We start from the raw sequence: 27,191 nt of genomic DNA, 5'->3' as shown, positions 1-27,191 counted from the left end.
TCCACCATTAATCCTGGATTTTTCAAGATAATCCCAACTTCAAAATGTCCAAACTGAGCTCATGTTCTTGCCATATTTCCTGCCCCAGTCACTCTCTATCTTTTACAATTCTCACAGCAAGAACAGGCTGCAATCTTGGGGTCTCTGCAATTACTGTATGGCCCTGTACTCTGTCATTTTATTCCTTCAGGGTGGCCCTGGGATTCACCTCCTTGGCTCCAGGTGCCCCACCTGGTCCCCTTCCATCTGCTCCACTCATGCACTCAGACCAAACTGATCTTCCTTGAGAACTGCTTGCCTTATGCCCCTCCCTTGCTCAAGAATCAACAGTAACTCCCAGTTGCTTTCCATATCAAGTTCAAATTCCACCACCTGGTGAATCGAGGCCTAAGCACTTATCCCCCTGATTTCCCTGCCCCCGCCCCCAGCCAGCCCCACCTCCTCCCCATAGTCAAACTGGTTTCCGCTCTCTACCATGTTTGATAATTGTTGGTTATGTCCCCCCTCAGCCTCCATTTCATCCCACCACTCCATTTCCCTTTCCTTCTTCCTGTCCATCCAGGTAAAGATATCCTGAATGCTTAATGCATGACCTCAGCCAGAGAGACACGGATCTGACCAGGAAATCTAAAAACACACTTAGGGAGTAACAGAGGGCTCTCACCTACATTGACCTGCTGGCCTTCCACAACAATCCCGTGAGCTAGGGAGGATGGCCTCGTTCCCCAGAGGAAGAGGGTGACCTGCCTAAGCCCCAAGGCAAAGCTGGGTCCTCTCGCTGGGAAGCCCATGCCCTTACAGTCTGCAGGGACTTCTGGGGTCTTCTAGGCTGTGGCTGGTAGCGCACCCCACTGGGGTTCAGTAGCTGCCCTGGATTTGGCTTTGCCCACTTTCCCGCAGCATGTTCTCCCCATCACTGACTTGTTCTTCGCTTCCCAGGAGCGCTCGGTGCCCCTCTGCCTCCTCCTGGTCCCTGGAGCTCCGGAGATGAGGGTGTGGTGGCTGCAGGCACCTCCAGGGGGCGCTCTTTTGGCTTTCTCAGGCCAAGCCCCTGGGAGTCAGGGCAGCTAGGGAAATAGGTTCCCTTTGTCATAGCCCTCCCCCCCTCACCCCCCCCCCCCACTGAGGCTTCTGTAGTGCTCTTCTTGCCACATAACCACAACCCAGAGGGCTGGGGCTGGGTGGAGGTGGTGAGGACGGGACTGGGAGCACTCCTTCAACCACAGCAGCCTGTCCCTCCCTACAGGGCCCCCATCCCAGGAGAGGAGCCAGCCCCTTCCAAGCTGACAACTGGAAGCCTGCAGCCCACCCTGTCTATGTTCTAGAGCCATGGGGGGGCATCCAGGAGCTTAATGGGGTCCCCAGCCCCCCTTGCTCTCTGGGAGGTCACCTGGAACTCATCATCTGAATGAGTGTGTTTTAATTTTCAAAGCACTTTCCCACCACCATCTTCATTCACCCGAGACTCCCTGGTGAGCAGCTGCTAGGCCTGGATTCCCCTCAGCCCTCACCCATCTTAAGGATGACAGAAACCACAGCCCAGAAAGATGGCTGACTTTTCCGGGGTCACACCTCTTGTTGGGATGCAGCCAGGAGAGGGCTGTTGGGTCTCTTGGAGAAAGAGGAGCAGACATCTCTGTGCCTGCGACCTGCAGCCCTAACCCCCCCTCCACTGCGCCAGCTCCGGCCCGGGAAAGTAGGGGCAGGCCTGGAGCTGAGAAAGGGCAGGGGCAGTTGGAGAAGAGCTCTAGGCCTGCCTTACCATCAGAGCTGTGACAAACCCTACACGAGAATCAGGCAGTGACCGAGGGCCAAGGAAGGAAACTGGGTTTCTTGTAAATAAGCACAGAGAAACCCCAACCAACAGAGCTTGCAAAACCTTTATTTTTTTCCCTCCCTCTTCCTGATTTCATCTCAAATGGAGGGAGTGGTAAGAAGGCAGGAATAGAGGAGAAGAAGCTGACAAAATAGCTGTGGCCAGGGCCCCTTCGCTGGGCATCTGTTCAAGGAGGGGGGTTTAGCTGGCTGCTTGGAGTCCAGCTCTAGTTGGACCAAGGTTGTGCAGGAGTCCCACACTTGGCTTACTTCTGCTACGTCCACGGCTACAGACTGGACCCCCGAGTCTGGCCCTCTGCCTCTTAAATACACGCCACTGGTCATGTGGTGCAGTGTGCAAATGTGCTGCTTGATGACTATTAGTCGGAGGAGGGGCTGTTTTTAAGTAGAGGGTACAGCTGTTCCTGGGGTAGTTTCCATTTTGTTTGTGGTTGTGGGGGAGGGGTGTTGAGGGAGTGGGAAATGGCATGAAGGAAATTGTCACTTCCTTTCCAGAGAATTCCAGAAAGGTTTCAGGGAGGACGGGGTATTTCAGGAGTGAGAGCTGGCTGCGAGAGGGCGAGGAACTGGAGAGCTCTGCTCTGTGGGCCGAGCTGACCATCTGGCCCCCATGTTTGCCGGCGTGTGTGAAAATGCCACGGGTGTTATTAGTGATTCTGTGAGAGCCATTGGCTCAGCCGAACGGGTGTAGATTTAAACTTGCTCCACGGAGACTGTGGACGTGGCTTTCACATAGGGGCTGTTTCCTGTAGGGGAGGCCCAGATGGGTGGGTGCTGGACACCGCTTGACGTGTTCCAGTGACAGCCCCAGAAAGGGTCTGTACGTCTGAAGGGGGCCCAGCTGTGATGACGCAGAAACAGCCCAAACCACTTCTATTTTGCTATTTTGGTTTTGAAATGCAATCACAACCACAGAGAACCAGAGGTGTGCGTTTGCAGGCCGGGGGTGTGGGCGCCCTCGCTTTCTTGCTCCCTCCTGTGGCGCATGCGCACATGTGCGCGCACACGCACAGGCCGGGGCCATATGCTCTCACAAAGGCTTTGCTTTCAGCCCAAGTAGGACAGGCCCTGGGAGCCAGGGATACTGCAGTGGCCTCAAAGGGAGTGGAGCTCTTGCCACCCTGGGAGTGGACTTTGACTGGAGCCAGCTGTGAGCTTTGCAATGATGGGGCGGGGTGGGAGGAACTCAGCACCGGTTACTAAGGGTAACCAGGTGCCCGATTCCTTGAGCCGAGTGTCCTTGTGGACCTTCCTAGCCCCCCACTCACCCATGAGGCGGTGTCCAGGGCTCTAGGCCAGTGAATGTGTGTCCCAGGGCGTCTGTAAGGACGCCAGGGAGGGGAGCCCCTGTGCGGGCCTCCCCTGCCTCCAGCAGGGCGGGCCTTCTTGTGCTGGTGGCTTCTTTGGTTTCAGGTTCCTGGGAGAGGGAGGTTATTTTGAGGGACTTGGGGGAGAGTGAGTGAACATGCAAATGAGCCTCTCCCCACCTCTCACTTTCAAATCCTCAAACATCTGAAGGGGGAAGGGTGAAACCTTCTGGACTGGAAGGTTCCATGGGGGTGAGGGGAGACTTTTCTTAGCTCCCCACCCCCACCGCACACACCTCTTCACCTTAGCTTCAGGCTCGAGCTCGGGGCAGAGCGAGAAACCAGGATCAGCCTTGGGTGCTGGGTGCAGCCTCACAGTAGTCACAATTCTGGGCCGTCGGGACCTGCACCAACCAAGTCCTGAATTTGGATATTTAGACACGCTGATACCTAAAGAAGGCAATTGGATTCGTCTCTGTCTTGTATTTCAAACCTCTCCTTTTTGCCTTGATGGCCAAGGGTTCCATCCAATCCAGTGCGGAGCTGCCTTCCCTCTCCCACCACCCCCCTAGGAGAGCGGGCCTGGCGGGGGCTCACACCAAGGACCCGTGGGCCACGTACACATTCTGCTACTGGCATTCTCCTCCTGGGAAGCAAGAGGACTTTGAGTTTTCCGTGGGGGGGGCTGGGTGGCCGTGGCTGCCCTCTCGCCAGCAGAACCCTGGGCCCCGCCCCGGCCCACTTCACCACAGCCAGCTTCTGCCAGCCGGCATCAGCTTGGTGTGTAGCCAGTATTAGCTCGGGCTTGTCATTCTCACAAAGGCAGGCCTGGCGGAGGAGGAACCGACGACTGAGCTTGTCGTTGTGCTGGCCCAGCCAGGACCAGAGCCCTTTGACACACAGAGGCTCTCACGCACATATCCCCACACCCTGCACATATGTATATCTACAGTGTGTTTGCACACCCACAGCAAACTCCCTCCCGAGCTCCCCTCGTTGTAAATTACAGTGCAGAAATACACAGATGTAACACACACAGAGTGCACACGTTTCTCTCTCTCCTGTAAGCTAGAGCACGTGACACCCACCCCACACCCAGTGTACGCATGGGTATACTTATTGCCCAGGAAACACACCTCACTGGTACTAGCTGACCAGTACCATTCATTCATGTGTTCGTTCCACAAACATACATTGAGCGCCTGCTACATGCCCAGCACGGTGCAAGGTGCTAAAGTTTCATCCATGCCCTCGGTGAAGCCACGTTCCAATGGGGGAGGTAAGGGAGGTGCACAGAACTGTGAAGAGAAGCCAAATTGATGAGCAAACCTGGAGGGAAAGGCCATGGCGGAATGACCTCGGAGGAGAGAGGGGGCAGACACAGGAGTTTCATGTTTAGACAAAGTGGGATTAGGTGAAAGTGATCGCCTTTCATTTGATTAGTATGAGAATGCTTCCTGGGGGCAGACGGCGGCCTGTGGGAGGGCGGGAGCTGCGGAATGCGGGCCTTGGGGCACTTTGGCTGGGGGAGACAGACCTTCCAAGCATAAATGGCCCTGGGAGGCTTCTCCAGGAGGCCACAGGCGCCCGGGTCACGTGCAGGTGGGGGGGGTGGGGGGGTTGTGGTGGAAAGCCGTGCTAGCGGGGCTCAGCCTCTCATTCACCCAAAGGGAAACTAAGACCTGCCACGTTGACTTGAGCGACTTCTCAAAGTTTTTGCTTGGGGGTGGGTGGAAAGGTGTGGGGGGGGAGGGCGGAGCCAGCCCTGTGGGCTAACGGAAAGGAAGTGGGAGAGGCCTGGGTGTCTCCTGTGGGGGAGAGCGGTCATCAGGGAGGTCACCCGTGATCCCCCTCCCTTTCCTCCCCTTTGTCCCTCTCTGAAGTTCCTCCTTTCTTTACGGGCCAGGAGAAGGTTTTGCCACCCTGACACAGCCAAAGGAGTGTCGAGGAGCTGGGGGTCAAGTGTGTCGCTCCTCCTATGGTGCGTGGAGCCAGTTCTTCAGACGCTTATGGTTGAACCAGGCTGTTCATAGACCTGCCACACGTACACACACGCGGGTACCACGCAGAGCAGAACCCTCGGGGCCAAAGCTGTGCTACCTGAGTGTTCGGGCTGGAGATGCTGACCGCGGTGGAGGGAGGGGCGTGGGAGGGGAGCCAGGGCTTTGGGAGGCAGGCCTGGGTGCTGCGCAGATGACTCGAGAAGGGCAGCGAGCACAGGAAACAATCAGAGGCCCGGGTGCCACGTGAGCACCTGAGGTACAGACTGTGAGTGCCACAGAGGACAGACGTGTGGACTGCAGCAGACAGATCTCCTGGAAGAGGGGGGCCCTGAGCTGGCCCTGGACGATGGGGAAGGTTCCCTGCGCCCCTCCCCCAGCTGCGGCTCTCCTCGCCGGTTCCCAGGGTGACAGTTCAGTCTTGAAACTGAAAGCAAAGCTAAACCAAGAGCACAAGCCACATACGGCACAGAGGCCATCGTCTCTGGCAGGCGGCGGCGGTGGCTGGGTGCTGACGAGAGCGCAGGACATGCGGCCCACCTGTCCCTCTGTCTCCAGGCTCTCTGGAGGCGTGGCTGAGTCTGAGAGTCCCATCCCCTCAAGCAGGGTCAGGCTGTCACTGGCCCTGACAGCACAACCCCTACAGTGAGACATTACTTCCACTGTGGACTCTGCCCTTCAGAACTAAGTGGCCCCTACTCCCAAGGCAAACTGAGCCAGGCAGAGCCTAGAAGGCCATCCCGTGCACCCAAATGTCCCCACCCCAAGTCTCGCACACAGATTCTTTCCCCAGCCAAGGGTTCTGTAGGGATTCTTCATGCTCCATCCATGAGGCCAGATGGGCTGCCCCTGGCTTCCCCTGTGGCGCACCCTGGGGATTAATCTTCAGAGTGGAGAGAGCCCAAATTCCCGCTATCTCTCACCTTCTCCAGAGGGCGTGGGAAGGGAGGGAGGCCAGCTCAGGTGCAGATGCTGGTGACCCAGACTGGCATCGAGGCTCAGCCTCTTCCCCCTCAAGGTGACTCAATTAACTTTCTCTTCTTCCTTCTTTCCTTACCTGCCTCCTTTTCTTTTCCCTCCCCCTTCTGCTCCCACTGTCCTCCACTTTTGGCTATCCCTCTTCTGGCAGTCTGTCCTAGGAACAGACCTCAAGGAAGGGGACTTACTCACTGCCCCCATCTCTCCCTTCTCTATAGGTCGCTCCTGCGCTTGGCCCAGCCCAGCATGCAGCCTTGAACCTGGCTTAGGCCACCACCTACTCCAGCTCTCTACAACCCCTATTTTACCGTGGCTCGTGGTGTAGGCTCTAGGCTCCAAGGTACAGCATCTCTTCATTTAGGAAACCCCACGCCTCCAGAGGGCCCTGCGGATCCCGCAGTCGGCCCTCTGAGAAGACAGCATGGCTATTACTCTGCAGCCCAGTGACCTGATCTTTGAGTTTGCAAGCAACGGAATGGATGACATCCACCAGGTATGGCCCCAGAGAACAGAGCCTGGTCAGCCAGCGCAGACGATCAGATAGACACAGACAGGCAGGCAGACAGCCAGTGAGCCGGCCGACCAGCCAGCTAGCCAGAAAGCAAATATTGTTGTTGTTGTTGTTGTTTTAATGTATATTTTATTTATTTATGTATGTATGTTTATTTTTGGCTGCGTCGGGTCTTAGTTGCGGCACACGGGATATTCGTTGTGGCATGCAGGATCTTTTGTTGTGGTGCGCGGGTTCTTTGTTGCAGCACTTGGACTTCTCTCTAGTTGTGGCATGCGGGTTTTCTCTCTCTAGATGAGGCATGCGGGCTCAGTTGTTGTGGCACGCGGTCTTAGTTGCCCCGCAGCATGTGGGATCTTAGTTCCCCGACCAGGGATCGAACCTGCATCCCCTGCATTGGAAGGCAGATTCTTTACAACTGGACCACCAGGGAAGTCCCAGTCAGCAAATATTGATCAAGCACCTACTAGGTTCAGGACATAGGGGCTGCTTGCCAGCCAGACTGTGCACCAACGAGTCCCATGCGGCCAGGCAGTAGTCATCGGGTGGTCATTTAGTGAGCTGGTTTTGCCCACGTGCAACTACAGGGCACGTATAGTTCCCAAGCCAGCCAAGCAGCTGCTGAGTACACTAGCTGAGCTGTCAGTCAGCAACAGGGGCTGAATGCACAGGTGTACACTGACCTCCATGTGCATTTTTGGCCACTTTGCTTCACCTCCAGTGTCACAGTGAGTAAGGTGCTGGGACAACCACATAGCGGGACTGAGAACTGCCAGCTGGCACCGCAGGGTACAGTCCAACCCCCAGCACCTTCAGACTCATGTCTCTAGCCCGGTGGATGAGCCCTTCCATAACCGTCTTTTCAGCCTCGATCTAAGGATTCAGGATAAACTGGAGATAGGTTCCTCTAGTGGGAGGAAATTGGAAAATAGGACAGAATTCTGGCACTCAGGCCCCCACTGCTCCATACCTTGCCTGGCACGAGGGTACTTATATGTACCCATTGGATGGTGTCCTGGCACACTCATCCCTACCCTCCACTACCCTCCTTCCACACACTGGAGAAGAAGAGGCAGCCAGGTCCGGTAGAAGGAATGGAAGATTAGAAGTCCAAAGTCCTGGGCTCTGATCCCAGTGTGGCCACAGTGTCACCTGGGCAAGTCCTGTCCCCGACCCTATCTGGCTGCCATCTCCCCGTCTTCACCAAGAGGAGGTCCAGCTGGATTATCTCCAAGGGCACCCCAGCCTAATTCTGATGCTGTCTATCCCAGATCCCTGTGAGGATGGGAAACTTTGTCCAATCTCTAGTGACCTACCAAAGGCTGCCCCCTAGTGGGCTTGGAGTACATGGTACTTACTGTCCAGCTAGGTCTTAACCTAAAGTTGCTCAGTTTTATCCAGCATCTCTGGCGTGCCTAGCCTCCTGGACGAAGGGAAGGAAAATCTAACTTCACCTGGGTTCTCAACTCCGCTAGTCACTTTTTGACTTGTTTCTAGTCCACTCAGCAATTATTTCTGTTCTTCATAAAGGCTGCTCTTCACCGAAGCTGTTCTTCCCTCCCGACCCCACGCCTGCCCCTCCACCCTCAGCAGACAGCCGCTCCTCCAATCCACAGAGAAGCTCAAACCCAAGGACGCCCTCACTTTCCCTCCCTTCTCCCTCTTAGCAATAACATCACCTGTTCCTATTTCCTTTCCGCCGGCCTGGGACAAAGAAGTGTCCCTCTTCCTTCCAAGGGTAACACCTACCCCAGTGCTTAATCTCTTCTCTCCTGCCGCCTTCAAGACCTCACACCATCCATCACCTCCTCTCTCTCCTGTACCTTTCAGACCTCCCACACCTTTCTCCTCAACCTAGAACATTTTCATGTCTCCCCAACCCTAAAAGAAACCCTTTCCTCCCTTCTGCCCGCCTCCTCCAACATACCACCTTCTTAGCTCTGTTCTTCTCCCCAGTGTAGCCTCCACCCTCCGGGTTTACTTTTTCACCTCCCTTCTCTCACTCTTTTTAGGAAACAATTTTTGTTGCAAAATATACTGTGAATACAAAAGAGGTAACGTATAATGGAAAAGAATCTGTAAAAGAACATATATATGTGTGTGTATATGTGTGTGTATGTATGTATAACTGCGTCACTTTCCTGTACACTTGAAACTAACACAACATTGTAAATTAACTATACTTCAATTTAAAAAATGAATACAAAAGAGTGCATAAATTATATATATATATATTTTTTTTTAAAGAATAACTATAAAGTGAATACGCATTAACTCACCACCCAGGTTAAGAAATAAAACGTTACTAGTCTCCTAGAAGCCCCTGATGTCTAAAGCACCTAATGAGAACCTACTCTATGCCAGACCCTGTTCTAAGTGCTTTATCTACATTGATCTGTTTAAAAAACCCTATGGGGTCAATAATATGATCGCCCCAGTTTTATAAAGGAGGAAACCGATGCACAGAAAGGTTAGGTAACTTGCCCAAGATCACACTGCTCGTAAATAGCAGAGTTTGGTTTCAAACCCAGGTAGTCTGGCTCTAGATCAGCACAGTGCAATAGAATTATCTGAGATGCTAGAAATGCTCTAGATTTGCGCTGTCCAATGTGGGGCCATGTGGCTATGGAGCACTTGAACTATGGCTGGTGCAACTGAAGAACTGAAATTTTAATCTTGAAAAAATTTACAGTCACCGGTGGCTACTGGCTATCGTACTGGACAGGTAGCTCTAGACTCTGTGGCCTTAATCACTACGCCCACCTGCCTGCCTCCCTCTGTCCGTCCTCTCTGAGATCTGTTGTAATGTGTTTTGGGACCCCAGCACTCCCCTGAAACTGCTCTAGCCGGGTGACTGCCCAGCAGCCAAACCCAAAGCCAGTTTCATCGATTTTATTCTTCTGGATCCTTCAGGAACATTAGGCAGAACTGAGCATTCTCATTCTTTTTTTCATGAAGAAAGAATTAACAGACTCATGAAAGAAAATTTGGAAAATACAGACAAGTAGAAAAGAAAAAAAATCACCCAAAGTCCCACAACCAAAATATAATTATTATGAACATCCTGGTATATTTCCTTCTATTCGTCATTTTTTAAAAATTTGTTTAATTTATTTATTTTTGGCTGCATTGGGTCTTCGTTGCTGTGCCCGGGCTTTCTCTAGTTGCAGCGAGCGGGGGCTACTCTTTGTTGTGGTGTGGTAGCTTCTGTTGCGGAGCACGGGCTCTAGGCGCATGGGCTTCAGTAGTTGTGGCTTGTGGGCTCTAGAGCGCAGGCTCAGTAGTTGTGGCTCATGGGTGTAGTTGCTCTGCAGCATGTGGGATCTTCCCGGATCAGGGCTCGAACCCATGTCCCCTGCATTGGCAGGCAGATTCTTAACCACTGCACCAGGGAAGCCCCTATTCGTCATTTTTAAAAAACAGTGGTGATTGCACTCATTTTTTAAATTTAGCTTTGTTTGATTTTAGAACAACTATGTCCTCTGGGGGTCAAATTCTCATGCCAATAATTTTATCCACTCCCAGGGATGAGCTCTTGGATACATATTTTTGTCTCCCTGAGGTATCTCCATTTTAAATACCTCAGTGGTACCTCCAACTCACCATATTCAGACACTTTCTCCCTATCTTTCTCCAAAAACCTGCTCCACGTCCTTCTGGGTTCCCCCTTAACAAGAACAGTATCCCCATGCACCCACTGAATCAAGCTGGAAATCTGAACCCTCCCCCCATCCAGGCAGGGACTAGGCCCTCACCTTCCTACCTCTATAATGCCTCTGTTCTTCTGTCTTCATTCCTACTCTCATCACCACAGACTGAGCCCTAAGATGTTCACAATCTGAGCCCCTAACCCTGGTACCCAACCCTGAGGGTAGGCTGAGTCCCTCGCCCTTGCCATTGACGAATCCTTTCCTACTGGCTTCAGAATGAGCCTTATCCTCATAGACTGAGCACTAACCCTGGTCACTGATTAACCCATAACTACGACCAGTTAGAACTGTCTGCCCTTGGTTGAGTGCAGCTGGTACAGAGTTAACCCATCTCTATTCATTAAGAACCCACTCAAAGCATCACCTAGTGAGGTTGGACCCAGAGCAATGTCATGCCCTACAAAGGACAGCCCCTGAGGGATCCAAGAATTAGGAATTGCAAGAAGGGCCAGATTCTGGTACGGAGGGCTTCCTGGGAGAGGCGGGTGAGCCCTGAACCAGATCCCTCTCTTCTCCGTAGCTGGAAGACCCCTCAGTGTTCCCAGCTGTGATCGTGGAGCAGGTCCCCTACCCCGAATTACTGCATCTGTACTCAGGCCTGGAGCTGGACGACGTTCACAATGGCATCATAACAGACGGGACCTTGTGCATGACTCAGGATCAGATCCTGGAGGGCAGTTTTTTGCTGGCAGGTCTGTTTCCTTCCTGGGCAGAGAAGGTGTGGAGAAAGGGGTTCTGTCTTCAGGGAACAGTAGTCCACAATGGCTTCTAGTGACCCCACGCAGCCAAGGTCAAGGCCCCCAACAGGTGGAAATTAGATGGGGTGATTAGGATAAGCAGGAGGTAGTACCACTTCAGAGAGGAGGAAACCACCTAAATGGATTCATGATCTCCTGAGATGGAGCGGGACAGTGAGGGGAGACCAGCTGGGATGGGTGTAGAGAAAGGTGGAGAACCAGGGTGGGAGGCGCTCTGGTCCCCTCCCGGCTGCCCCTGGGCTCCTTAGCTCCATTCTCTGAGCTGGCCCTGGTTGTAGCTGCATCCACTGCCTTATGCCCTGAGGGAACTTTTCTTCTCCCCCACATCATGGAACCCGGCACCAGATGACAATGAAGCAACCTCGCAAACCATGTCAACCACTGAAGTCTTGCTCAACGTCGAGTCTCCCAATGACATCCTGGATGAGAAGCAGATCTGTAAGTTTGAACCCTGGCACCTTAAGTTGAAGCAATACAAAATTCCATTTAAAAATATCACATCCGTGTATTAGATTCTCAGGGACATGTGTGCGCACCCACACCCACCCATATACACGTGCACGTGCTGTTTGGCTCTGACTGGAATGGGAAGGGCAGGACGGCACTGGAGACAAGCAAAGATGGCCAGGGTGACTCTTTGGGGTTTTTTTTTTCTAGTTTTTCAATTATGGTAAAATACACATAACATAAAATGGACCACCTGAACCATTTTTCAGTGTGCAGGTCCGTGGTATTAAGTACATTTGTTATGTTGTGCGGCCACCACCATCCTCTCCAGAACTCTTGCCATCTTGTAAAACTGAAAGTCTGTCCCCATGAAACACTAACTCCCCATTTCCCCTTCCCCTCAGCCCCTGGCCACCACCATTCTACTTTCTGTGTCAATGAATTCGACTCCTCTAGGGACCTCAGATAAGTAGAAGCTTACAGTACTTGTTTTGGAGGGACTGGCTTATTTCACTTATGTAATGTCCTCAAGGTCCGTCCATGTATAGCATGTGTCAGAATTTCCTTCCTTTTTAAGGCTGAATACTATTGGCCAGGGTAACTTCAGGCCCCTCTGCTGTCTTGCTGAGCTCCCAGGAAGACCGTGCAGGGTGCGGCTTATTTAGAAATGGACCAGGCTGGGAGCTTTCTCATCCCTTCACTGTTCTGGGAGGTTGGCCCCTACCTCCTCCGATGGCCCCCGAGGCAGGCTTCTCCCTCGGCACCCCCCAGGCATTTGCCGTGACTCCACAGGAGGATTCCTGGCCCCAACTGCCCCTTCCCAAGGAGGCGCTGGGATACAGTGGGGGAAAGAAAGCCCTGAAGCTGCAAATTCTGAATCCTAGCATTCCTAACCCCGACTCTGTCACTAATATTCATTCAGGATTCAACAAATATTTTCTGAGTGCCTGCATGTACCAGGCATGTGTGACCAGCTTGCTGTGTGACCTTGGGCACATGCTCTGCCATCTCTGGGTCTCAGTTTCCTCACCAGAAAAGCAGAGGAATTGGGCTAAATGATGTCTAAGGCCCCTTCCGGTTGTGAAATGAGTAGATGACTAAATCAAGGTGGCTGTTTTCCTTGGGTGTCACCTGGAACTTCCCCACCACCAGCAGTGGGCTATAAACGTGGCCGCCGTGATTGGGGCCAGCTCGTGCCCACAGCTCTGCAGATGTTTCCTCTCCTAGTGTTGTGAGACACGGGAGGCGTTTTCAGGTGTATCCTGTGTCTGGGACCGTGGGGAATGGCGCCTCGCCCCGCCCCCCCCAGGAGCCCGCCGCTCTCTTGCGCACTGGGAGGCCGTGCCCTGGGCCCCAGCCACCTCAGGCCTTTCTTCTTGCAGTCAGCACCTCCGAAATGCTTCCAGACCCGGACCCTGCTCCAGCTGTCACTCTGCCCAACTACCTGTTTCCTGTCTCTGAGCCCGACGCCCTGAACAGGGCTGGTGACACTGGTGACCAGGAGGAACACTGTCTGGAGGAGAAGGTCCCCAGAGAAGAAAGTGCCAAGAAGACTGGAAAATCGAAGAAGAGAAGTAAGAGAGAGAAAGGGGGAGGGGGGGGGAGGGAGAGTGTTCCTTCAGGGTGGTGGGCAGTAGGAGGGGCTCAGGGAGACCATAAGTAGGGGTGAGTGTCGGGGTGAGGCTCACAGACACATTAAGAGAACAGCTCTCTGGTGTGGCGGGGTGGACAGAAAGTCCTCCCTTCTGGAAAGACGGGCCTCATCAGGTGGCCTGCCCAAAGCCTGACATTGCCCAGGCCACCCCCATCTGCCCAGCAGATATGTAAACTTTTAAAAACCCAATGATCCCCATGGGTTGCATCCTGTACTGAGTGTTCAGACACCAGGCTTGGCCCCCTGGCCAGTCCCTGGCCCTCTGGGGGCCTCTGCCTCAACCCGTGCTCTTATCTTCCCTCTCGGAGCTTACGGAGCCGAGACCACGTATGGGAGAGGACTTTGGGCTTTCCCAAGCGCCAGTGTTATTGATTTACTCAGGCGATGGCTGGTCGATACTGCCGCGTCCGTGCGGCAAGCAAACCCTGGTGCCACACTTATCCGCACCACAGTCACGCCTTTAGGCTGCCTTTTTGTTTCAGAAATGAGGCGAGGCAGATTCTGATCTTCTAAAGGTGGCTCATCGGCAAGCACTCCATTGCCGCACACAGGAGCGGTGTTCTGCTCTACCTTTGGGGCCTGAAAACGAGGGCGGGCCATTGGGCAGGTGCGGGCACCTGAAGGCTATGCCTGTGGAGAGTGACCCTGGGCCTCCCAACCTGCCTCTTCCTTGTCTGCCTCACCACCCCTAACTCGGCGAGCGCTTGGGCCCTCCCTCTCAGGAGCCTGCCCTTCAGCGCTCATGCTGGCTGGGCTCAGCCTCATCCTGCTCCCACCATCCCCCCACAGTCCGGAAGACCAAGGGCAACCGCAGTACCTCACCTGTCACTGACCCCAGCATCCCCATTCGGAAGAAATCGAAGGATGGCAAAGGTATGGCGGGGAGGCAGGTGAGGCGGGTAGGGAGCCGGGGGGCCTGGGCGCCCCCTCACCGCCCGCCGCTCTGCAGGCAGCACCATCTACCTGTGGGAGTTCCTCCTCGCACTTCTGCAAGACCGGAACACCTGCCCCAAGTACATCAAGTGGACCCAGCGAGAGAAAGGCATCTTCAAGCTGGTGGATTCCAAAGCGGTGTCCAAGCTGTGGGGGAAGCAGAAGAACAAGCCTGACATGAACTATGAGACGATGGGGCGGGCACTAAGGTAGGAGCCCCTGCCCTGAGGGGCCACCAAGCTCTTCCTTCTGTCCAAGGAGTCCCGTCGCTAAGGGGTCTCCAATTTTCCCTGAAGAGACTGGGCTCTGTCTGGGTGATGTGTAAGTGCCTCGCTCCTGTGGCCTGGGTCACTGGGACACTCTTCGGAGGAGGGAATTCCTGTGACCCTCCCGTTTGCTTGCCCCCCAGCCCATTTCCCAGGTCCCGCCTGGGAGGGACAGTCCCCTTCCTCTTGCATTTCTGTCCTAGCCTTTTTTCTTTTTAGAGCAGAAAGAGAACTTTAGGGCTCCCCATCCCCAAGAAGGGCTTCCTTCACATTCTGCAAGCTAGGGGCCCAGGAAGATGGGCCTGACTTACCCACGGTCGGTCTCTCAGGTTGGGGGACCGCTGAACCCCCATCGTCCACCCCCTCCCATCCTTCACTCACCCCCGTCCTCTGCCCCAAAGCAGGATGGGGATCAGCGTTTGCAATCCCTTCTTGTGGACCCTTTGAGTCATCAGGGGGAGAGATCAGAAATTTCATAAAAGCCTTCCAAGTCCGAGAGTTGGCCCTACCCCTTCCCTTGCCCTTGGGCTCCTGTCTGGCTCCCTGACCAGCCTCCACCTCATGCGCGCCCTGCCCGGGAGGGTGGTGTGTCCCTGGCTCACCCCCCACTTTCTGCCCCATGTCCCACAGATATTACTACCAAAGAGGCATCCTTGCCAAAGTGGAAGGACAGAGGCTGGTGTACCAGTTTAAGGAGATGCCCAAGGACCTGGTGGTGATTGAAGACGAAGATGAGAGAAGTGAAGTCACAGCCACATCCCCTCAGGCCTCCGCTCCCTGCACCTCGTCCAGCAGCACCACCCGGCGAGCCAGCTCCAGGGTATCATCCAGAGCTGCCCCGCATGGCAGGGGCGCCACTTCCTGGGAAAAGCCAAAGGTTCAGCACGTTGGTCTACAGCCATCTGCGAGTCTGGAATCGGGACTGTCTCTAGACGAGGAGATCCCCACTACCTCCACGGTGCTTGTCTCTCCACCAGAGAGCCAGGCCAAACGCACCAAAGCTGTGAGGTAAGTGCACCCAGGTCGTTCCAAGTCTTCCCATAGTACCTCGTGATGGGGGGCGTTTTCAGCTTCTTGCAAAGCTCCGCACTCTCTCGGGTCTCCTGGGACCCTTGTGGCATCCCTGGGAAGCCAGTGGGACACTTGTTGGTTAAAAGAGGAAAAGTGACTTGCCTGAGGTCACACGCCAATGTAACGGCCGAGCCAGCTGTTGACCTGGGGGGCTTCTCTTGCCAGCTGGGGCTGTTTCTGTTACCCCAGAGTGCTCCCCAAGCAGCCACCGGGAGCCTCCACTCCTGGGCCCATCCCCCCAAGCCTCCTCCACTCCAGAAAAGAGGCAACAGAGAATGTTACATCCTGCCTTCCTCAGGCCCTCCAAGCCCACCAGGAAAGCTCTTGCTACTTCTTGTCCACACTAAGGTGCCTCCAATTTTCCATGAAAACTTTGGGCCTTGCCTGGCTTATATGTATGTACCTGTTACTACGCTGGTGTGGGCCACAGGGATGCTCTTCTGAAGAGGGCCGGCAGTAGAGTGGAGCGGTGACAAACACGAGCTCTGGAGTCAGAAAGCCTTGATGTGTCCCTGTTACTGGCTGTGTGGTCTAGGGCAAGTTACATAACCTCTCTGTTCCTGTTTCCTCACACAGTAAAATCAGATTGTTAATCTTATTCAACTCATGGGCTGATCGGAAGATTGAGTGAAATCCTGCATGCCAGCCGGTTAGAATGATCCCTGACCTTTACTAAGTGCTCAACAAACGGTAGCCAAAGTGACGACAAAGAAAGAAAACGCCTTCGGCTCCGTTCCTCCTGTGCCCTCCTTCTGAGCCTCCTACCTGAACCAAATCTGTTTTCTGTTTCTCCTCAGTACGTCTTCAGTGCCCAGCAACATCCACCTAGGAGTGGCCCCTGTCGGGTCAGGCTCGGCCTTGACCCTGCAGACCATCCCGCTGACCACCGTGCTGACCAACGGGCCTCCTGCCAGTACTACTGCTTCAACCCAGCTCGTTCTCCAGAGTGTTCCGCCTGCTTCGACCTTCAAGGACACCTTCACTTTGCAGGCCTCCTTCCCCCTGAACACCAGTTTCCAAGAGAACCAGGTGGCCGCACCAGGGGCTCCGCTGATTCTCAGTAGCCTCCCCCAAATTCTGGCTGGGGGCAACTGTGCGACCAATCCAGCACCACCCTCGGTCACAGGGGCTGGCCCAGCCGGGCCCAGCTCTCAGCCCCCCGGGACTGTGATTGCGGCCTTCATCAGGACTTCCGGTGCCACAGCAGCCCCTGGGGTCAAGGAGGGGCCGCTGAGGCCCTCCTCCTATGTACAGGGCATGATGACTGGGGCCCCCATGGAGGGGCTGCTGGTTCCTGAAGAGACCCTGAGGGAGCTCCTGAGGGATCAGGCTCACCTTCAGCCACTTCCAACCCAGGTAGTTTCAAGGGGTTCCCACAATCCGAGCCTTCTGGGAAACCAGACTTTCTCTCCTCCCAGCCGCCCCACTGTTGGGCTGACCCCGGTGGCTGAACTTGAGCTCTCCTCGGGCTCAGGGTCCCTGTTTACGGCTGAGCCTAGTGTGACCACATCTGGGAGCCTGCTGACCAGATCCCCAACCCCAGCCCCCTTCTCCCCGTTCAACCCCACTTCCCTCATTAAGATGGAGCCCCATGACATATAAACGGAGGGCTTGGGGGGAAGTGTGACCCACCAGGCAAAGTTGAGCAGCATTTGTATACGGACTTCCTCTAAGAGAGACTGACTTAAGTAGTGCACCTGCCCTTATATTTCAGTGGGGTGTCAGTACACCACACCCCCGTGCCCCACCCCTGCCTGGCGTCACCATGGCCAAGACAGGCCCAGTCGGAGCATCCCTGGTGTCAGACCACGGCTTTCAAGAGCACTAGGGGATATGTTCTTGTCGGGGTAATAGGCTCACTTGGTGATGGAGGGCAGACCTCCTGAGACGTTTGTAGCCAGGGCTGGGGTAGGGGCTTCGTGAAAAGAGTCTTTTCACCTGGCTGTATTTCACCATCTTCTTTCCCTCCACAGAGTATTTACTATCCCGTATGTGAATATCTCTGTACGTATTTGTGTGTACTCGTGGGTCTGTATCTCCATTTCTTTGGTGAGGACGGGGGTGTAGCTGTGAGGTCTTCAAGGGTGTGTGTCTCTCTGTGGGTCAGCCACAGAGATGGGGAATTTTCTGTTTTAAGGGAAAGCCTTCTCCGGTTCCCTTTGTACAAACCAAGATTCGGTTGTTCTGAGCCTATGGGGTACAGGTTGGAGCCCCCAAATCTGGAGAGATGTCACAGAGCTGGAGCAGGTCCACGGGAGGAGACCTTCAATGGGCACGTGTGTTGGGGAAGACGCTTTCTTCCTGGGCTCAGCCTCTTTGCCCACCAGTCATCAGCCAGCAGGCCGGAAACGTCAGCTCCCCGGAGTGCTTTGCTGAAGCGCCCCTCCGGGGGCAGACCCAGCCACAAAGTCCCCAGGGGGAGGGGGGCTAAATTAGCTGGATATTTGCGCCAAGGGCTCGGGCTGTAACACCAGCCTTCATGGGCGCCCTGCCCTGCACCCCGGATCCTGGCTTCCCTCCTGATTAATTTTGCCCCTGCCGCTTCCCTGCTGGCAGGTGGTGCCGGGGACAGTCGGATAATCCAGTAGCAACGTGCTTTGGGCCCGCCTCCGTCACCGCTCGTGCCTACTTGCTGCTCAGCCTACTTTCTACTCCCCTCACAGGTCGGTCCACCCAGCCACTCCCGCGACGGCTGCAGCAGACCACCTCCAGTGGGCCTCGGCCCCTGATCTCCAGCTTTCTCACCTCACCCTGATTCCTCCTCCACGAAGATGGGAGCCAGCAGCTGTGAGCTTCCCGTCCCTCCTGTCTCTCCACGTGCCTTCCTTCCGTCTTTCCTCTTTCTGAGAAGGGCTCAGCCAACTTTCTCGTGAAGTCAACCCCTCGACCTGGGGCCTCCATCCCGTCCCCTTTCTCTTCTGTGAATTCGCTTTCCTCTCTCCGCCAAGTTTCAGAGCCAGGCTAAGAGCTCTAATGTGTCAGCCTTGGAAACAGTGATATTATCTGATGAATTTGGTTAATGTGAATCAGTGCCTCAGGACCTTTGCTATGTCCTTGGCACAAAACCAGCCACGTGACCTAACTACCTCCCCTGGTTGCCCTTCTCTCCTGGTCACTGCCAAGCCCATTATCGTCCTCTTGTTCTCCCTCTTCTCCCCCCAGGAGGGAAGCATATATGGTTGTGCAGGTGTATTTCTTACACGTCTCCAGCGCTTGGCGTTAACGTGACTTTTTCTAATAAAATCAGTTTATTATGACCATTTCCTGGTGGTGGAAAGTAAAGCATCTTGAAAAGGGTCACCTTTAAAAGTAATTTTGGCACAAAGGTGCCACATGGGTTAAGAGTGGCCCGGCCCCCCCTCACCCCAACCCCATAGAACTCATCATACGAAGGTCTTCTTCACAGTTCTTGGCCCCTGTGAGCCCTCACGGCACATGACACTACTTCCCATCCCCTTCGGCACTAGCTGGGCTCACCCGAGCCCTCTGTCACCCTCTCTCTCTGTGCCCGTGCTGGCTCCACATCTACCACTTTACGTGTGGGTGCCCGCAAGGGCTTCATCCATCCTCCTGGCTCCAGGAGGGCTCTTTGGGTTGGGTCTGAAATCTAGAGCTCCAGCCCTCACTCTTCTCCTCAGCTTCTGGCTCACATTTCTAGCGGTCTGCTGGGTAGTTCTACCTGGATGCCTGTCAGTCCCTCAAAGAGTGCCCCTCTGTCAAAAATGGATTTTTGAAAGTCCTCCACACACACAAAACCTTTCGAAACAAAACGGCCGTCATGACTTGCCTGTTTCTGTTAATGGTGCCACCATTTTCCTGACCTTCTAAGCTTGACATTTCAGAGCCAGCTGACGGCTGCGTTCACTTGACCCTGTCCCCTCCCCATTTCCTGAACTCCAGCGCAGTTCCCCACTGTCTCTCAAATCTGGCCGTTCTTCCACAGTCCCAGCCTAGCTGAAACTCACTCAGAGCTTAACCCCCTCCCCAGACATATTGGCAGCCCCCCAGGGTGATCCGACTCAGCCCGTCCAATCTGCCAGGGCACCACCTCTGTTATTCCTCTGCCAGGATGCCTCCAGGTCGGGGTGACACTCAAAATACTTCACCTCCAATCTGTTCTGAGCAGCTGGGCATTAACCCTTTATTTTCTGAATCGTGAGGCAGTCCAGGGGTCCTGGAGGAGGTGTGGGGGAGCACTTGAGGGCTCAGGGCAGCCGTTCCAGAAGTATTTTGCGCTTAGCATCAGCTCTGTCTTCAGACAGGTTCCCAAGTCTTTGACCTTCTGGCAAGGCCCTTCACCATCAGGGCCTGACTTCCCCAATCGGCTCAACATTGCTCCCCTGACCTGTGTACTGCTCCAGTCAAAGGGATGGATTGGCTGGACTTTGAATGTGCCTCTGTTGGAGTTTCCCACCTCTGTGCTTTTGCTTTACTTGCTTCTGCTCAACCGGAATGGTCTTCCCACCCCGCTAGTACCAATTAAGTTGTATCCATCCTTCAAGCCTTGGTTCATGGAAGCTGCCTCCCCAGACCAGCCTATCCTTAAGTGAGTTCATTTAAACTTGTTGCAGTTGCCACTCTTTTGGCAACTGATTGTGAGCAGCCTGTGACATCTCCTCTATAATAATCACAAACTGTTACTCAAATCTTCAGTGACCTGAACCTATTTAGTCTCCCCAATTAGTGTGTTACCTTCTGAGGGGCAGGGGACTGTATCACCCAAAGAGCAGGGCACACTACGAAGCAACTAGTGAGCATCAGCGGACGGTTACTGATTGAGCTGGTGAGAGATGGGGGACCAAAGTTTGAGGTAGGTGACCTCCGACCTCCCCTCTGCACAGGCACTCACCCCAGGTGCTCCACTGCCCAGGGCCTGCCCTCCCTGGCTCAGTGCCCTCATGGTACCCCCACCCCACCCCCCCAGCCTTAGCACCCAAGAGTTGTTACTACTTTGAACATCTCCTGCCCCTAAAGAAACTTACCTGTCCAGTTTCTTTCCTACTCGAAGTGTTAAATTAGCTAATCTGATAAACTAACCTGTGCTGATATAGTTATGGGAGAGGGCTAGAGGAGAGCCTCAGGAGACAGGTTCATTTCAACCAGGGTCACGTGGCAACAACATCCCTGCCTTTGCAATGGTTTAATACAGTCAAGAGACTTGCTCCTCACCCCCAGCAGCTGATGCATTACTCCCTCCTCTGAGCTCCCACAGCACTTTGTATATACCTCTTATTGTAGCACTTAGCACATGGTAGCTCCTTAGCTATGTGTTTATGTATGTTTCCCCTCCGATAGACTGTGAGCTCCTCAAGGACAGGGACTGTGTGTTAGTCACTGATGTATCCCCAGCGCCTAGCACAGTGCCTGGCACACAGTAGGTGCTCAATAAATGTTTATTGAAAGAATGAATGAGTCCTGTTTCTAATCATGGGGATTTCAGCCCTATACTAAGGCAGGCAAGAGGGGCGAGAAAAGGACAACCCATACTTGGGGGCTACCACGGCTTTTTTCCCCTCATACAGCACTGCAGGCAGCTGCCTCCCTTGCCCACGTCTGCGGCCACCCCAGGACAGCAGGGTCCACAAGGAGACCAAGGCTGCTTCCAGCAGTGCCTTGCTGCCACCGGGTGCCCCGAAGACTCTGAACTCCTGCCCTTTTCTGCTGCCCCCTTCCTGGGACAGACTCATCACTATTTCCTCATCCCTGGGTGGGACTGAGTGGTAGAAGTGTCAGGCCCTGTGGGAGGGGCAGAACAAGAAGTTATTCTCACGGTCGCAGTCTTTCTGACCCCATCATGTATTTTTAAAGAGACGGTTGCCTCCGGCTCCAAAGCCGCTGGATCCGAGGTGAGCTCATTGCCCTCCGGCCGCTCCCAGGCCTGAGAGGCCAAGGCGGTCGCAGCCTGTGAGAGCCTCCGCCTTGGCACTCCAGGCGTGCGGCCGGCGTCCAGCAGGTGGCGCTATGGAGCCGGCGCAGGCGGGCGGGTGACCCAGCGGAGCCCGGGAAGGGAGAGGCGGCCAGGGCGGGGCGCGCCGCTCTTGGCGGAGGCGGCCGCGGCCGGCATCTTCCTCTCCCTCAGTCCTGCCCCTGCGCCCCAAACTGTCCCTGGGCGGCTCCGGCCCCCACCAAGGCTTTCCATCGCTCCGTAGCTTGGAACTTTCCCCCCGGCCCCCTCCCCCTCCCCTTTCCAGAGGGAATTCAGCAGTCGAATGAATGCCCTCTCCCCATTGGCCGGTCGCGCCCTGGCCCCGCCCCGTCGCCCCCCACCCCCAGCCTCCGGGACTAGCAGGTGAGCACGCGGCGGGCCTGGCCTCCTGCGCCGGCCGCCACTCTCGCACGGGCGGCGGGAGTGAGACCGGGCCGCCGCCCCCAGCCGCGGGGCGCCCGGCCTGGCCACCTCCCCACCGCGGCCTGCCTTTAGCTACACTTGCACGCACCGCCGCTTTCAACCTTGAAATCGGAGAGTGATCGAGGCACCCGCGACAGCCGTCTGCGCGCGGAGGGCCCCGACCGCCCGCGGCGTGAGCCCGGGCTCCTGGGAGGCGTCCGAGTCCGTTTGCCCAACGCTGCAGCTTAGCAGCCCGCCTCGCCATGGAAACCCGTGGTTTCGGGGAACACGTGGAGCCTGGCCCGCCCCGTTGCGGGGTCCAGAAGGCTCCAGCACTTGGCCCCTCCCCCTGGGAGCTAAGCAGGCCGCCCTTGGGGCGGACCTCATCCTCCGCGAACCACACACGCACTTGTCTTAGCAGGGACGGGACACAGTAAAGCACCCAACAAGCTTCCCCGTCATAGGGTAAAATATGGAAGGGGCAGGAGCTTACCGCCCAATTCCGCCCCTCCCAACCCAAACGGATCGCGGGTCATCCTTCCTCGGAGTACGGAGAGTTGAACAGGGCCTCCCTCTCAACACTGCACCCCAAAAATGAACATTCTGGTAAGACCATCATTAACTGTAAGCTCGTGACCTCAGCGTGTAGGAGGAACTAACTTCAGCTAAACAGCCATGTTTACTCAGTATGATTTTCTTCCGTCGGCAGTAAATTGAGCCCCATTTGGCAGATGGAGCAATGAAGGCTCGAAAGATTAGGTTCTCTCTCACCCGAAGTCAGCCTAGATGCTAAGTGGTGGGCTGGCTCTTTCCCCTAGGCCGCACTGAAAGGATTAGATCATTTAATAAGAGGCCATCGTCCTCACCCTCGTCCGGACCAGGGATGCAGATTTACCTCCTGCTTTATGGGATTCACAGTCCGTACCTCCTGCTTTGATCTTCCCACTCTGGCAGAAGGGCAGTGAGAGGACTCCAGAAAAGGTGTGGGGAAGGGAACCCAAAAGCAAGAAAAGAAACTGCTGTTTGGTCCCGCTTTTAACTCATCCCCTTTCTCCAGAGAAATAAAGGGGTGTGCACACCCACACACCCCAAACGCCCATGGCTGTCCACGGGTGCCCAAAGGACCATCACCTATTCCTTTGGGGTCATTCGGACTTTGCCCACAGCATCTCCCTCCTGCCCTAAATGGAAATCCTTATAGCATCCCCACGACTCTCCCTTCATCCTTTCTTCTGAATCTCAAGGAATCACCTTTTCCCCTCCCTCTGCCTGTCCTACCTACCTCCAGCACATTTTTACCAATGTATTAAAAGAAAAACAAAAAAAATACTCTGTCATACCTGGTTTAAAGAGTTCCCATGGTTCCCCATCACCTCAGGCAAAAGTCAAAGCCATACTCCCTGGCATGGCTGGCAGGGCTCCTACACCCTCCTCCCCCACCTGTACCTTCTAGCTCCAGTGACACTGAAGTGGGTTGTAGTTTCCTGCACATACTACCCTTGTCTGTCTCCAAGCCTGTGCTCAGATGTCTCCTTAGTTCAAAGATTCTTCCCTGCCACCTCTAATTCCCATTTTCCTACTTGTCAACTAAGCATCACTTCTGAACAACCCTGTGCCCCTGCCCATCCCTCTGAGCTCCCATAGCATCCTTGGCCTAGCTGGATCCTTGCACTCGCCACATGGCCTCAGGTGTTGTTTGGGAACCCGAGGCCTCAGGATCAGAAAGTGGGTAAGTGGAGGCCAATGGGGAGGACTGCTGCCACTCCTCCATCTGGGCAGCTCACAGATCACTCGGGGGCTGGCTGGACTCCCGTCGGCCAGACACACAGACCCCTGGCCTGTATGCTGATACGGCTCTCCAGAGACTGCAGCCACAGTGAGAGGTCCTAAGAACATAGCTTAAAAGGGCCTCATCCCAGGCCTGAAGGCATCCCGTTCCCCTCAAACAATAACGGGCTCATTCTGGAGCCAGCAGTCAGAAGGAATCATAGCTTCTACCACTGGTTTTCAGAAGTAGGGAGAAAAGTTGTAAAATCCAGGATGGGCATCTTGCCTCCATAGTAGCTGGGTCTTGGGAAAGCAGAACCACAGAAAGACTGCACTGGGTAGGGGGGCAGGGGGGACACCGGCATGACAGTGAGGGCAGTGACAAGACCATGAAGTCAGCTGCTGACACAGGTGGCCCAGGGCAGGAAAGAGAGCTGGCAGGCAGGTGATTTCCTTGAGTTAAAGAGGATCATCCTTCACAGCCACCTAAAGAGGGTCCCTCCCTCCGATCATGCTCCTCCTGTGCAGAACGAGGAACGTGTGCACACGCGCGGGGGGACCCCACCAACCCCTGCCCCCCCGCGCCCAATCAACGCAGGTGCTCAACTCTCCCCACTGGCCCACCCCCAGGATTTGCCCCTGCCTTTCCTTTCCTTTCCAGATCTTGCCCCAGTGACCCAAATGCTCACTGGCCACTCCACCTTGTCCTCATTTGCTGTGCCCATCAGGACCCAAAACTGCAAAGCAGGATCAGAGCTTTCCCCACTGACTTCATGGGGATGCCCACCTTCTGTAACCACGGAAGAGCCAATACGGGGAGGAGAGAAGACAGGAGACAGAAGCCCTGACACAGGTTTTTCAGTATGCAAGTGTTTTTGACTCCACAGCCAGTTGCTTAAAATTAAACATAAAGGGCAGCCAGAATACACACCCAAATGCAAAAAAGTAAAGGCAAACATAAAATAAACCACACAATACCATGAACCCCAACAAAACCAAAAAATTAAAACCCCCAAAACCCCTCAATTTCATATATATATATATATACACACATACATATATATATATATATATATTTTTTTTTTTTTAGAAAGGGAGAACAACTGTTCAAAACCAACTGGGCAGTATGGTGGGGGCGGGGAGCAGTCCTACAGAAGGGGGCCTAGAACTTCCCCCTGGGAACAAAGAACAAACACAATACAAAGAAAATAACCACCAATGCTCCTGCAAGGGTCAGGAGTCTCCAATGAACAGATTGTCCCATCCTCAAACTGGCTCTTTTTTTTTTGCCTTTTTTTTTGTCCTTTTTTTTCCATTTTCTTCTTTTGTTGTTGTTGTTTTAGCACCTGTACAATAAAATTGTACCATCTCCAACCAGAGCTGGCCATAGGGAGGCCCTCCCGCCTTTGGATGGCACATACTCTCTACAAGGATTGTTCGGAAAAATAGCAATTGGTAGAAAAATAAGAACAAGAGTGGGAAAGACAACGCCACAGAGGGAGCCGGGACAGGGAAGCAGCCCAAGCCCCTCCCTCTCTCTCCATGAACAAACCCAGCGCTGGAAGGGAAGCCTGGTAGGGCCGCACACTCAGCCCCAGGTCCCCAGGCAGGAGTGGAGGCTGGCCGGAGACCAGACTCCTGCCCTCAACCTAGGAAATAGCTGAGGCCTGGGTTCAACATCTGGCAGGCAATCCCAGAGCCCTCTGCAGATTCCAAAGCAGAACAGGGGTGGGGGGCAGAGGGAGGAGAGAGAGAAGAGAGAGGAAAGGGGTGCTCTGAGTCAGGCAAGGGGGAGAGATGGGGACAAGGGTGGGGAGCTGAGAGGCTCAGTATCCAGGGCGGCCGGGGGCTCAGGGGGGAAAGCTGCAGGAACAAACCCATATTGTGCACTCTGAGGAGGGCGGTGAGGACAGCAAGGAGGGGGCTACCTTATCCTTCAGACCCATTCTCAACTCTCCTCCGTAAGAGTAACTCATTAACCCCTTACTCCCATAATCCTCCCCTCCCCAGTAAACACTAATCTCGAGACAGCAGGGCTGCTGCAAAGGGCAGGAGGGTGAAACGGGGAAAAACTGGGGGAGGGGTGAGCACCAAAGACTCAGGATTCACCCCCCACCCCCCAGACCTGGGCCAGCACCAGCCACCATCATTAGTCACAAGCCAATGACCCCCCCCACCCCTCCCCACCCCCTCCCCAGTGGTGGAAAAAAACCTGGGAGTAACTTTTTCAGAGGGAGGGAACAGCTTCAGAGCTTAATCGAGAAAGACAAAGAAAGGAGGTGAAGAAAGTCCCTCAATACAACAAGTTGTCTCAAATCGTCACAGTGATACAGACTTATCAGAAACCAATGAAACAATACAAATTAAATACTAATAAAATAAATACTATGGAAGACAAAAGAACACAGGGGAACAGAGGGGGCGCTCAGAGATTTGGGCTTTTCTCATTTCTCCTCCGGACAGCCCGTGGCCACCCAGGGCCCAGGTTTGGTCTTGGTCACACACAAGGAGGCCAGTCCAAGGGACCCTGGCGCCACCTCCCACCACCCCTGGGACCTCTTGTCCTCAGACGTGGAGTTCAACTTTCCACCCCCGTCACCAACCACGACAACAATGACGATGACAGGGAGATGAGAACTAACTGTAACCAAACAAAAAACAAAAAACAATCCAGTCACTAATGCTGGCATTGATAAGGCGGCTTCTTGTTGGTCCGTATTATTGCCTCTTTCTGCAGTCTGGTGCTCGGTGGGGGAAAGACATGGGAGGTGGGGGAAGGGTGAACTTGGGAGGAGAAAGAAGAAAAGGGAGGGGCTGTTTTCCCGGTCAACTGTTCCAAGGCTGGAACTCCACCTCAGACCCTAGGAGCCGAAGCAGCTCCGCCTCGTACCGCACCAGCTCCACAGTCTCAGAGGAGCCCGGGGCGGAGGTGGCGTCCATGCCTCCAGGCCACTCGGCGGGGGTCAGCAGCTGACTGGAGGCCACCTGCCGGTAGAACTCGGCCTTGGGCAAGGTGGCGATTTCAAAGTGCGGGAACCGAGCCTGAAAGATCCTCGAGGAAAGCTTCAGCCTCTTCAGGACGTCGGTAAAGAGAAACCAGTTGCAGGGCCTAGAAAAGGCAAGAATGGGAGTTAGGGGAGGGGGCCAAGGGGACGGGGCGGCGGGGGTGGGGTGCTGGGAGCAGGTGGGAGGGCTGCCAGTCTGGCCACCCTCCACTAAGCCACAGACCCCATGGGTGTAGCGGAGGTGCATATTTTCTCCTGTCCCCCACATTGGCAGGCCCAGCTTTCAGCTAAATGGCGAGCACTCAACCCATGAGTGACCTCTTCCAAAAACTGGGAGCGGGAGGGAAATGGGCCTTCCAGAACCTAAAACTCTGAGCAGGCTTCCCCAGGCCTTACCCGCACCCGTGACCTGGAATTTACCATCTGCTGGGACCAGTTCTGCCCCGAGCGATCCCTGCCAGCCTGTCTGGCTTCCCTTTCCTGTTCTCACTCCTGCTTCCCCTGCCTCCTTGTTCTCCAAGACCTTCCCCGGCAGAGGGGGAGCCGTGGAGAAAGGCCTAAACTGCGGGTAATCCAAAAGGCATTTCTCTTTGGCTCTGGAATGCATTAGACAAGTTTTT

The 27,191-nt window shown here is 54.7% G+C and overlaps 2 protein-coding genes across 19 annotated transcripts in view; one reads left to right on the top strand and one right to left on the bottom strand.

Moving 5' to 3' along the window:
• The window catches only part of ELF4 (E74 like ETS transcription factor 4), a 48,179-nt gene extending 27,312 nt beyond the window's left edge, over positions 1–20,867 (top strand). For 3 of the 6 annotated variants that reach the window (XM_057537849.1, XM_057537847.1, XM_057537848.1), the window contains exons 2-10: positions 6,340–6,614; positions 10,863–11,034; positions 11,446–11,538; positions 12,930–13,121; positions 13,991–14,074; positions 14,151–14,343; positions 15,031–15,408; positions 16,269–16,827; positions 17,445–20,867. In XM_057537849.1, coding sequence (XP_057393832.1) covers positions 6,543–6,614; positions 10,863–11,034; positions 11,446–11,538; positions 12,930–13,121; positions 13,991–14,074; positions 14,151–14,343; positions 15,031–15,408; positions 16,269–16,827; positions 17,445–17,939 — 2,238 coding nt within the window. In that variant the 5' untranslated portion in view covers positions 6,340–6,542 and the 3' untranslated portion in view covers positions 17,940–20,867. Of the gene's footprint in view, positions 1–6,339; positions 6,615–10,862; positions 11,035–11,445; positions 11,539–12,929; positions 13,122–13,990; positions 14,075–14,150; positions 14,344–15,030; positions 15,409–16,268 lie in introns of all 6 variants that reach the window. The other 3 variants (XM_057537850.1, XM_057537852.1, XM_057537851.1) reach the window with 3 other exon arrangements.
• A 4,894-nt stretch (positions 20,868–25,761) lies between these two features.
• BCORL1 (BCL6 corepressor like 1) overlaps positions 25,762–27,191 on the bottom strand; it is a 61,821-nt gene continuing 60,391 nt past the window's right edge. For all 13 annotated transcript variants that reach the window (XM_057538655.1, XM_057538653.1, XM_057538662.1 and 10 more), the window contains one exon: positions 25,762–26,675. In XM_057538655.1, coding sequence (XP_057394638.1) covers positions 26,393–26,675 — 283 coding nt within the window. In that variant the 3' untranslated portion in view covers positions 25,762–26,392. The remainder of the gene's footprint in view (positions 26,676–27,191) is intronic.

The sequence above is a fragment of the Balaenoptera acutorostrata genome, chromosome X (genome assembly GCF_949987535.1).
Source record: "Balaenoptera acutorostrata chromosome X, mBalAcu1.1, whole genome shotgun sequence".
Lineage (NCBI taxonomy): Eukaryota > Metazoa > Chordata > Mammalia > Artiodactyla > Balaenopteridae > Balaenoptera > Balaenoptera acutorostrata.
Note: the sequence above shows the minus strand (reverse complement) of the source record. Positions and strands in the feature narration are given on the sequence as shown.